The sequence below is a fragment of the Nerophis lumbriciformis genome, linkage group LG06 (assembly GCF_033978685.3).
Source record: "Nerophis lumbriciformis linkage group LG06, RoL_Nlum_v2.1, whole genome shotgun sequence".
In the NCBI taxonomy this organism is placed as follows: Eukaryota; Metazoa; Chordata; class Actinopteri; order Syngnathiformes; family Syngnathidae; genus Nerophis; species Nerophis lumbriciformis.
This window is the reverse complement of record NC_084553.2, coordinates 31,510,305-31,522,940: the sequence shown is the minus strand read 5'-3', so window position 1 is coordinate 31,522,940 and position 12,636 is coordinate 31,510,305. Positions and strand designations below refer to the sequence as shown.

Below are 12,636 nucleotides of genomic sequence, written 5' to 3'. Positions count from 1 at the left end.
ACACCACACGCAGCTTTTCCATAGTTTCATGTCTGTACTTTAGATATTTAACATTATTGGCTGGTGTTAGACTCATTCTGCTTCAGTATGGTGCAGACTAGCAGTGATACGCTCAAACGGCTTCACTCGGTCATGTTTTTGATCGTTTCTTTCTGTAAGTCAATGAATAGTATCCACTTCTTCTTCTTAGCACTGTCCTTCACACTCACTTTCTTCTTTCCCATACTTGGCAAAACAGATTTAGTCTAATCTTCAGCTATAAGCCAATGCTGGCGAAATAAGACTAGATGTTTTAGGTGGATCTCATGGGGTTCACTGTGACATCTGCTACGCCAACTAAAGGAGGGAATGCTTATAACTTATTTTTTGCTTGCAACGTAAAAGGGGCTGTTTGCAACATTTACACAAACGCGTAGAGGTTTGTATTTTAAGAGATATATCCCACCCCTTGACAGCTTCTAGGATGTAATGAAATAACTATGTACGTAGGTAACACATGCACGCGCATTATCTTTGGGGGATATTAGCTAATAATAGGGATATTTTATCATATCAACACCATCCATCCATCCATCCATTTTCTAACGCTTGTCCCTTTTGACGTCGCAGGGGCTGCTGGAGCCTATCTCAGCTGCATTCGGGCGGAAGGCGGGGTACACCCTGGACAAGTCGCCACCTCATCGCAGGGCCAACCACAGACAGACAGACAACATTCACACTCATATCAATAACATGACTGCAAATTATTCGTTGCTTCACTTAAACCACAAATGGTAACATAAGCTAGCCAATGGTGTTCTTGTTATATTTGTTTTGCTTTGCTTTGAAAAATGTAACTGTGAGGAAGTTGCAAACAGCTTTGTTAAAGCCTAACAACAACTCTTATCTCAAAACACACTTCAAAGGGAACTACACTTTTTGGGAGAATTTTGTCTATCATTCAAAGTCACAGTCCTTATGTAAGACGAGATGAACACATGTTTTCTTTGTGTTTATGCATTCTAACTCGTAACCTGCTCAGTGGCCTTGTGGTTAGTGTCCGCCCTGAGATCGGTAGGTTGTGAGTTCAAACCCCGCCAAGTCATACCAAAGACTATAAAAATGGGACCCATACCTCCCTGCTTGGCACTCAGCATCAAGGGTTTGAATTGGGGGTCAAATCACCAAAATTATTCCTGAGCGCGGCCACCACTGCTGCTCACTGCTCCCCTCACCTCCCAGGGGGTGAACAGGGGGATGGGTCAAATGCAGAGTTTAATTTCACCACACCTAGTGTGTGTGTGTGACAATCATTGGTACTTTAACTTTAAATAACTGCTAGCAATAGGTGACTAACAATGCAGGTAATGAGAATTTGTCTGTTACGCCTTAAGCACTCTGAAAAACATCTAAAAGCCTCCATCATTGTTTTATATATACACTGTAAGTGTAAATGCAATTTGGTAGCAGACACATTCATAATAAATAATATTTACATATTTTGCTCATTTTAATCATATGTGTTAAATTCACAGACGCATCACAGTGTTTGCTTTTTCCTTCAACAACACTAGAATCATGGCAGACTTCATGGGAGACAACAACAACTACTTTGGTACAAATGATGACCTTATATTATTTCGCCTGAATATAGGGAGGATGAGCTGCACGTTTTAGAAGTTGTGTGCTAAACAGATCCCCCTTTAATGAAACACTAAAGTATTGCTAAGTACTGAACAAGATATACAAACTACACACATAATAAAACAATAACTTACTGTATAATGTCTGCTCTCACTGGGATTCCGAGTGATAATCCTCACTAAGGATTAAAAATTAAAAAGGGGCCGAAAACAAGCTTCTTTTCGTGTCTTTCTCGCCATCTAAGAATACAAATTGGATGTCAAAATTGACCAACTTGTCGGTTTATGGCTTCATCCTTCTGGGTTTTCTGTTTGTTTGTTTTTCTTAAGTACCACCTTAGAAAACACTTGGCTCTCCAAGTACCACCATAATGATCAGGTACATTAAAATACAGTAGTATAATAGGCCTAGGTGTTCATTAAAAACAAGGCAGAGGTTTTATTTAACAAGTATAGGTAATATTTTTGGCCACTGAAACATTACACACAGTTTGAACAGTAACATGTTTGGATATAGGAAAATAAAACATTGTACTTTGATTCATTGGCGTACCACTAGATAGAGCCAACGCACAAGTGGCACATGTAACACAGTTTGAGACTCCCTGATCTAGATTGTTTTCACCAGCTCAGTGGCGATGCAGCAGCAACAGCCGTAGCTCAGTATGTCAATATTGTAGCTTGCCAAGCCAGCTAGCTCTGTGATCACAGCACCGCTAGAAATAGTTTGTCTGCGTTAGCGCTTATAATAAAAATATTGCTAATACTTGGTTTATATTTAGGTCACAAGATGTAAATGAAGTAGCCTATTGTTGGCGCTTTTTGGGTGTTTTTAAGAGACCTTAATGTGCGGAACAGTGTACTCCCATTAACTGCATTGTTAGCCACCTCATACTTGCCATATTTTACAAATTAGAGAGCATAAAAAAGGTTGTTTAAATAGGCATTATGATTGATTGGTCAAATCAAAAAGTGTAGTTCCCTTTTAAAATCTATACAAAATGAATCTTATTTTACCGCTAAGCCCTCGATTTTTTATATCCTGGCCATTTGTTTTACTTCTGTAAAGAGAATGTTTTTTGGGAAGTGGCAAAAGATTGATGTTGCTTTAAGGCAGTTTTTCTGAATTATGTTCTGTTACAAGTTTGCAGTAAAAAGTCATATGAAACCCACTGCCACTCATTGACATTTTACTTGCATCTCTTCATGCAAAATGGAGCCCCCACAGATCACGAGGCCTTACGCACAGAGTGCATGATCGGCATATAGCGAGGGCCTATACGTTTTTGACACTACATACGTTTAAATTGTGAAGCATTTACCTGCATGTAAAGAGGCCGCTCCTCCAGATGAAGACTCACACTTAGCAGCAAGCCAACCCTTCAATCCTGTTGATGTATCTAATATAATGCATGACTGTGGATGAGCGACAGAAACAGAATAAAATGTAATAATACAACAAAAATTACCATCATTATTTTTATTGGGGCTGAACGTAAAGGGTTGGAGTGCAACAATGGCTGCCATTGAGAATGAAGGTAAGAGTTGGGTAAATGTGATTGACTGTGCTTGGATTAAGGCATTATGCAACACGGGTTGGAAGTGAAAAAATACAGAATAAATCCAGATGAGATTACAAGTCTGAGTCATCTCTCTCTCGTCAATACCCGTGTCATACGTCTCTTGGTAGCTTTCCTCTTGACACGTACTATTTTCATGACTGGTGTTTAAACATTGAATCAATTGGCATGGCGCAGTGGAAGAGTGGCCGTGCGCAACCCGAGGGTCCCTGGTTCAATCCCCACCTCGTACCAACCTCGTCATGTCCTGAGCAAGACACTTCACCCTTGCTCCTGATGGGTGCTGGTTAGCGCCTTGCATGGCAGCTCCCTCCATCAGTGTGTGAATGTGTGTGTGAATGGGTAAATGTGGAAGTAGTGTCAAAGTGCTTTGAGTACCTTGAAGGTAGAAAAGCGCTATACAAGTACAACCCATTTATTTATTATCAATTGGACCCCGACTTAAACAAGTTGAAAAACGTATTCGGGCGTTACCATTTAGTGGTCAATTGTACGGAATATGTACTTCACTGTGCAACCTACTAATAAAAGTTTCAATCAATCAATCAAAAACCACTTCAGTCCAAGTGTAAAGAACAGGACACTAACTTGTTGTATATTTACCATGTCAACACTTCCACATGAGAACCATCAAGTGAAAGACCATCCAAGATGCTCAGAGGTTACTGCCACCTACAGGGAGGAAACAATGTTGCAACAACAACACCATCTCCACATGAACCTGCACAAAGGGAAACACATTACTACAACATAAAAATACACTTAAATGTGCTGTTATAGAATTGTATAGAAACGCTGAAGCATGTTGAAAATACAGCACAGGTTGATCACAATTTGCTGTGCAGGTTTGTCTTTACAGCTGCAAAGTTTAGGCAAAGGATCTGAAATAACTTGCATGAAACAGATCTATTTCAAAATGGCATTTACTTCAATGTGAAAGCTGGGCACAAATGTCAGTCTAGAGATCAGAAATGTGTTCATGTAACATATTGTGCATTTAGAGCACATGTTGCGAGAAACAGAGAAAATCAGTCACTAATATTTCTATTGTATGAGTTTGAAAACATCCGAGCACAAACAAGCACATTAAATGCATCCATCGCACAAACACACGCACTTATGATAGAAACAAGTTGTATGTTAGCATGTTGCAACCACACTCGAATTTAAAAAAAAGGCTGTGATATGTTTTAGATGTCATTAAGAATGCCAAAAAAGGGTGTTTTGCCATCAGATACCATTTATAGTACTGAAGCTATCGACTGTGCTTGGAAGTGCACTAATTTATGGATTACTGTCTTCGATCAATTGAGTAATTGGGCAAAACACACGTTATTGCCTCAATGCGTTTTAGGGGAAATGGTTGAAATAAAAATATATTATATGCTTAACATTGTTTGAATGAATGATTTTAAAACATTTAAAAACGCTGTTATCCACCACACAGATTCCAGCACGCACACGCCACCCCTCTAATGTGCTCTATTGTTTTTCTCATCATGTATTTAATTTCAGGGCACTCCAATGTGGTCTGGATGATTGTTTTGTTTTTTACAAATTACACTCATTAAACGATTAATAACAGCAACAGATTATACATCGAATTAATCGATTCAACCGATTAATGGTTGCAGCTCTAACCATGTGTTTTTGTTTACCATATGCCAGCGACCTGCAGCAACAAATGCGATTAATTCACAAAAATAAAGAACACATCTTAAGAATGCAACCTTCCTGACGGACCGACATGATTGTTAGTCTATATTTGCAATATGCAAAGTTGTGAGTTTGTGGAGGATGGAATAGCAGTTGGTGACAACGATTGCGCAACAGGTCAGCTTTCCTGCAACTACCCAACTAGACATCTTTACGCACCAGGGCTATGAAAATCAGCTCTGTACTTGTTGAAAATACAATATTTGTGTACAAATCCTCATCCTCTGTCCTTATGTCTAGACGAGTTCGTATATTATATCTTCTTCAGGGCCGCCGCGTTGCCGCACAGCAGCCGGTCGCGGTCCCGCACCTCCTCCTGCAGCTTGGCCTCCACCACCCTGAGCTGGCGGATGGTGGCTTTCATTTCCTTCATCTTCACCTCCATGAGGGCAATGATATCTCGCTGCTCGTTGAGTTTGCGCAGAAGCTCGGTGGACGTGGTGCCGGTGGTCAGCGAATACGAGTGGTCCAGCGGGCTGCTGGTGACGCTGACGTATTGCACCGGCGGCTGCTTTCCCTCAGCGGAGGAGTCGTCGGCGGTTAATTCGCTGGCGTCGCCAATGGGCGCGGTGTACGACCCCTCTGTTGCCACGGGCAGCCGCGCCGTGCCGATGTACTCCCCGTTTTGGCCGATCTGAACCACCGTAATGCTGTCGCCGGTGGCGAGGGCGTCGGCGCCCTCGGCCGTGTTGCCCAGCACGGTGTTGATGACAATCCCGGTGGTGGCTGCAGCGGCGGCGGGGGTTCCAGGAGCGGCTGTCGACACCCTCTTGGAACATCCGCGTCGACTTCTGCGCTCGTTCACACCCCTCAGAGGGAAAAGCGACGGTACTCGGATGGTGTAGGTTTTCCTCCCGCCTACGAAGTGCACACTGCAGACACGGTGACCCGTGGTGGGCTGGAAGGTGCTAAAGCAACCACTGACCCCGGCCCGGGAGATGTTCCTCAGCCACAGCTCCCTGAGCGTGTTGTCTTTTGGAAACGTGTAGAAGCGTAAGTCCCGGTCCCGGTGAGAGTTGCTGTAGCAGCCCGGGACACAGCAGGTGAACCCAGGCATTTTAACACCCGCGCCAAGTCCAAAAAAAAGCAACCCACAGGACCAATTAAGACTATTTTAATAGCCTTTCTTTATCCTGTGCAGCGTCTCCTTCAGCGGCCTGCTGCCGGAACTACACGTCCCACAATTGCTAACAACTTCCTGTTTATTTTCCACCGAACCGAACCAGCTTTTTTGCAATGCCACGGCTTCATACGCACAATTATACCTAGAATAAACACAAATAAAATATATAGTGTGAAAAATTCGAAAAAAATATTTTTTTTAAAGCAGGCACGTATCTACTAGTTTTCTTCGTTGTGTTTTCAACAAAACAGCCCGCCATTTAGAACTAAAAGTCCCAGAATCCCTTGCGGTTTTGCAGCCACACGAGCACCCCTGCTAAAAAGCTACCGCCCCCAGTGGTCTCCTGGTGGTTTTACATATCTAGAAATACTGTCAACATTATTTGATTATTAGAAATAAAAAATAAAAATTCTAAAAAATGTCGTTTTTCCACCACTATAAATGTATACGATAACCATATGCAAATATTTACATGAATACTAATGATTGTGTCAAACATGTCGTATAGCCGTAATCATGATGATACTAATTATGTTAGATAACTGTAGAAAACAGACGTTGTGTACAAGAAATCCTCACAACACCATAAAATGATTTGTTATCATTTGATCAGTAAAGTGTGTGTTTTTTCCAACACTTCCGGGAAAGATGGTGACTTCGAAGTTAATGACCAGTAAAATAAACTACAGTGTTTTTTACTGCTCACATTATGCTTTGCATTTAGCAATGTCACATTATTTTTATTACAAACATACAAGTTATTTAAAAAAAACAAATTCTGGGAAGAAAATCTAGCTCATGCTGTTCCAAAGTGTGCGCAATCTTCTTGTTTTAGTGTCTCTGATTGACCACTCACTTTTCATCGTCTATGCTGAAGTTACCATTAGCAACTGGGCAGCGCCCGTCAGAACACTTGCCACAGTCTCTGATGGACTCGACGGGATAAATACAGTAAGTATCTAAAGTTATGTTATTTGTTTTTGGACTCAATGTGTGTTAAGTTCCTGTAGAAGCGGCACAGTTTCAACTTTTCACGGAAGGCGTTTGATTTAAATTGTCCTGCTAGCGTGTTAGCTGACAAACGTGCTAGCAAGCCTTATCACAATGCTCACTGACTCTAATGTCTGTCTTATCTGTGGTTAATCATTGAAATATTTTCAAGTTGTCGACTTGTATTTATTAGCCTAGATAGAACTAACGTGGTGACCATGATACGGTGTATGTAAAACAGGATTTAGCAACACAAATCGAGCTAGCATAATAATCGCTTGTGTGTGTGTTAAGGTAAACACTTGTTTTTCCTCCCTTAAAACACACCCAAGACTTAACAGTTTACTCTAAAGCTTTATTAGAGAAAGTTGTGCAACACTGCTGCCAGGTGCTCTATATGCTGGCTAACAACTATTTACTAGAATATTGACTGTAAGCCTAAAATAACTATTAATGTGTGTTTAATATTTTCTTCGGATATTATATTCAGCTGTTGACGTGAATGGGGATTGGTATGTTAAAGTAAGTTGCTGTGAGACTCCGGATAAAAAAAGCAGGTCTGCATGTCAATGTGGCATGTTTTATTTGCACATGTAGTGTTTTTTTTATTTACTTGCAGAGTTCCAGGCATCTGTTAGGTCTAAGGCAGGGGTTCTCAAACGTTTTTCACGAAGTACCACCTCAGAAAACACTTGGCTCTCAAATACAGTATCGTAGTAGGCCTAAGTATTCATTAAAAACAAGGCAGAGGTGTTATTTACCAAGTGTATTTATTATTTTTGGCCACTGTAATATTACACACAGTTGAAACAATGTATTTGAATATGGTAAAATAAAACATTGTACTTTAATCAAGTGGTTTCTTGGCATATCATTAGGTGGCGTGCACGTGCCACAGTTTGAGAAACACTGGTCTAAGGCATTTAATTGATGGGCTTCATTTGTATTGTATCATGGCCTCACTGTTATTTAATTTTCCTCCTGATTTGAATAGAGTACATCTATTATCTGGCAGCATGGTGGAACAGGGTTTAGTATGTGTGCCTCACAATACGAAGGTCCTGGGTTCAAATCTGGGCTCTGGATCTTTCTGTGTAGAGTTTGCATGTTCTCCCAGTGACTGCGTGGCTTCCTCCCACCTCCAGAGACATGCACCTGGGGATAGGTTGATTGGCAACACTAAATTGGCCCTAGCGTTTGAATGTGAGCGTGAATGTTGTCCGTCTATCTGTGTTGGCCCTGCGATGAGGTGTCGACTTGTCCAGTGTGTACCGCACCTTCCGTCCAAATGCAGCTGAGATAGGCTCCAGCACCCCCGCGACCCTGTAATGGACAAGCGGTAGAAAATGGATGGATGGATATCTGTTATCTGTTTATTTGGGAAAGGTCGCCTTGTTACGGCCACTCTTTAGTTGTTTCTTGCGTAGAATGAAAATAATTTCTGTACCCAGTAGGCAGTCTTTGCCGGAGGCTTTGGAGGGTGGGGGACAAGCCAGAGTAGCGCACCCGGGAGCCTTAACGTAGGGCCATAATCCAGGATTCAGTTTTTCTTGAGGGTGGTGCTCTCTCTTTTTGTAAACAGACATATCATATTGTATCAGGTTCATATTATTTTTGGGGGGGTGTCAATATTTAGCAGTTTTTGCGCTGTAATTCTCTGCATTACATAAACCAGCAACTTCCCTATAAACACCATTGTAAACTTCAACTTTACAGATGTCGTGTCGCCTCTGAGCATCGCCATGGTTTCAACCTAAGGCTGTAGGGACTGGCACTGTCATGCTGCCTGGAGTTGGCGTGTTTGGCACAGGGAGCACAGCACGAGTGCTGGTCCCTTTGCTGAAAGCTGAGGGCTTTGAGATTCATGCACTCTGGGGGAGGAGCGAAGAGGAAGCGTGCAGCCTGGCAAACGAGCTTGGTATCCCGTTTCACACAAGTCGATCCGACGATGTCCTGCTACACCAAGATGTCGACCTTGTTTGCATTTATATTCCACCCTCAATGACGAGGCAAATTGCTGTCAAAGCACTGGGTAAGAGGTCATGACAAACACTCCACAGACATGCACAATGGCAGCCACATTTTTGTATATCTATCCATCCATCCATTTTCTACCGCTTGTATCTCTTGTTAGATGTTTGTGACAATAGCAATTATGTTCTGAACCAACACAAAATTAATCAGGAATTAGGCCTCATTTAAAAAATAAAAGAGAAAACTCATTGCAATGAAAACGCCAAAAATATCCAATGTACCAAACTCAACTGACCCATATTGCTTATTGGAAATGGGTCTGATGTTAGCGTCCGTAGAAAACTACTGGCCTATGTGACGTCACGTGACTCAGCTGTCTGAACAGAGTTGCTGTTACTGGGCTCACTACCAATTTTTAAAGATGCTAATTTAAAAAAATAAAATTTGTGTTCTCCAGTAAAATCTTTCATGTGTACAGTCCTTCCCATGTGGTCGTATTGTGGACCATCAATGAAAGCAATAACTATCTGACAATATCATTAGCACACTCCATGCAGAGGAGATTTATCCCATTTTGTAATGGAATTCCTAAGCATTGACCTCAGCTTCCTCTTATAGTTACAACTTCCTGGCTGTGTGTGCCCTGCCCGCCATGGAAGTCCATAGCAGTGAAGCCTCATTGGTCTTTGCATTTATTATCTATGAACTACATCTCATGTAGCAGGAAGCAGCCTTTTTTTGTTCATCCTTTTCAAACATGAGAAATCGTACCATAGGTATACATGTGTGTATATGCTAAAAGCACAGCAGGAAAATGATTGAAACTCAATATGAAAACTATCTTGCGGCAACAGTTGCAATGTTTTGAGGCTTTTTTCGATAACATTTTAACAACTTGTGATTTTATAAATTTATTATCCATGTTTTAAGTGTTCCTTGATACCTTAACTTCAAACAAAATACTGTATTGTTTTACTCGTTCTATACTAGACATACTTAAAACTAGACACTATATGACCGTAAAAGCACATACTCAGAGTTCTTTGTCAAACTATTGTCAAGTAAGAAATCAATCATGAATATTATCTGAATCCAATTACATTTTCCTCTCTCTTTCTCTCTCTGCAGGTATAGGTAAGAATGTTATATGTGAGAAAGCTGCTACTGCTGTGGATTCTTTCCAGATGGTAAATGCAGCCAGGTATTACCCCCAGCTGCTTAGCATCATGGGTAATACGCTGCGTTTCCTACCTGCTTTTGTGGCAATGCAGCAGCTGCTGGCGGACGGATACGTGGGTGAAGTGCAGGTCTGCGACGTGCGCGTTTATGGCCCCAGCCTCCTGGACCAGTCGTACGGTTGGACTTGTGAAGACCTGATGGGGGGAGGTGGGCTGCACACCGTTGGTTCCGCCATTATTGACCTTTTAAGTTACCTGACTGGGGCCCGGGCACATCGAGTTCACGGACTGCTGCGGACCTTCGTACAACAAAATGACACCATCAGAGGCATCCGCCGTGTCACCAGCGACGATTTTTGTTTCTTCCAAATGTTGATGGGGGCATCCTCAGGTGGCGTGTGCTGCACTGTGACCCTGAACTTCAACATGCCAGGCTCGTTTGTGCATGAGGTGATGGTAGTTGGATCCAGCGGGAGACTGGTTGCCCGGGGGACAGAGCTGTACGGTCAGCGCAACGGCACCACGAGTGAGGAGCTGTTGCTAGCCGACGGAGGCTGGGTTGGACCTGACGCGAAAGACATACCTTTGCCTCACCTGCAAGGGCTGGGTGCCATGGTCAAAGCACTGAGACAGTCATTCCAGGCTCACCAGGAGCGTAGGTCATGGGCACGCGGGCCAGTTGCCATGGCACCCACTTTTGAGGATGGCCTGTATGTGCAGACGGTGGTGGAAGCCGTGAAGCGGTCCAGTCGTAGCGGGGAATGGGAGTGTGTGGAGATCATGAGTAAGGAGCCCGATCCAAACCACAACCTGTGTGAGGCTCTGCAGAGAAACAAGAACTAATATTGTAGGAGTGCAACTACTACACATGTAACAGTCTGACGGAACCGGGCCTGAATGATTTTACTTCCGGTGCTGTTAACATCGCCCACGACTACTTTGTGCTTTTTTTCGCCACCTTTTGAATAGAATATTCAATTTCTTTTTTGGAAATGTTTGATCTTTTAGGACTTAATGCCTGTAGAAGAAAACATCTGTTTCTGGTTTGTGGGTGTAATGAAAGATTGTGAGCATCCAAGTCCAATGGCACCTTATTGTGAAAGTATTTGATGTCACACCCAGATAATTTGACCTACAAACTGAAACATACTACTGATGTTCCACTGATGGTGCTCGGCTTTTTTGGAAAAAATACAAGCAAAGTAAAGCAACTGTGCAGTACTTTGCAATGTATGTTAAATAAATACGACGCAAGGTTTGCTGTTAAAAGACAAGGATATAAATTATATTTGAGATAACATGGATTGTTTATAATAAGCTATGTAAGGAAAAAAATACACTGAGGTGAATTCGTGCCCCCAATTGAAGTGACTTAAATCCATCACTATCAGACAAAGCCCTCAAAAAGAGGCTGCAAGTGGTTTGTGGCTGCATTCACTGTCAATGCAGTTGTTGTTAATGGTGAGGAAATCACATATTCCCTGGAGAAGCCACATGCTGACAAAAATCCTAATTCCATCGAAATGTAGTTAAAAATAGCTGGCAGTCATATTTTGAGCATTTATTAAGGACTGTTTGTATTTTGTGGGGTCATCTGTTACACTTTGTTTACTCTAAATAAGAATAGTGTTGAATGTGTGACATATGCACAGAGTTAACATTTATACATCACAGTTTCATACATAATCTTTTACTAGCAAAAACGAGGCTCTGAAATATTTTGCGGAGCGACATTTTAATGTTTAAAGTTTTGGTTTTAGATTACTGTATTTGATGGGTTGTTTACGGCGTTATCCTTTCAGAGCTAATGATGGTTGTTTTATGAGACGTGTTTTGATGCAAAAAGATTTTAACTGATGCCTCAAATCCACAGTGGTGCCTCATTCACCCTATAATGGATTTTTGAACCACTGGATACAACATTGTGTGACCAGAAATATGTTATGATTGTCATGCAGTAGCAACACACTGATATCCTTAACATTATTGAAGAGTTAACCTTATTAATACCCCTCACAACAGTAATGTTGGTCTGTCACTATCCCAACAGTGCATTATTACAAAAGTAAGTTTACATTAAATATCCTAATGCTTACAGTCCTCCCGATGAAAAGTACATTCCTATTTAGTTTGTATTGTGTTATATTGTTTTGCACTGATGACTGCAACCTTATTTAACAGTGTGCTATCTCTTCAAGCCAGTGCACTTCAAAATTAATTTAACATTTGTCTGTATAAGGAATATTGTTTATTTATGGTTTTTGGTGTGGAGAAGGATTCAATTCGTTTAATCTGTTTTTTGTCTGCCTGTGAATTTCGTTGAAGCTGTAATATTTATCTGTGTTGTTTGACCTTTTTTTTTTATTCGACCATGTCTCTTTGACCTCAATGTGTTTAAGTTAGGAAACTGTTAGTTTGACAGCTATTTCCTTTAATAAATACAGTTGTATTAA

General features: G+C 41.5%; 2 protein-coding genes across 2 annotated transcripts; one reads left to right on the top strand and one right to left on the bottom strand.

The window, feature by feature from the left end:
• Positions 1-3,097: 3,097 nt before the first annotated feature.
• thap11 (THAP domain containing 11) lies at positions 3,098-6,337 on the bottom strand. The gene has a single exon (XM_061964142.2). The coding sequence runs from the start codon at positions 5,973-5,975 to the stop codon at positions 5,172-5,174; it is 804 nt and encodes a 267-aa protein (XP_061820126.1). The 5' UTR covers positions 5,976-6,337; the 3' UTR covers positions 3,098-5,171.
• A 245-nt stretch (positions 6,338-6,582) lies between these two features.
• gfod2 (glucose-fructose oxidoreductase domain containing 2) lies at positions 6,583-12,636 on the top strand. Its single transcript, XM_061964141.2, has 3 exons — positions 6,583-6,992; positions 8,748-9,063; positions 10,134-12,636. The coding sequence occupies exons 2-3, from the start codon at positions 8,811-8,813 to the stop codon at positions 11,024-11,026; spliced, it is 1,146 nt and encodes a 381-aa protein (XP_061820125.1). The 5' UTR covers positions 6,583-6,992; positions 8,748-8,810; the 3' UTR covers positions 11,027-12,636.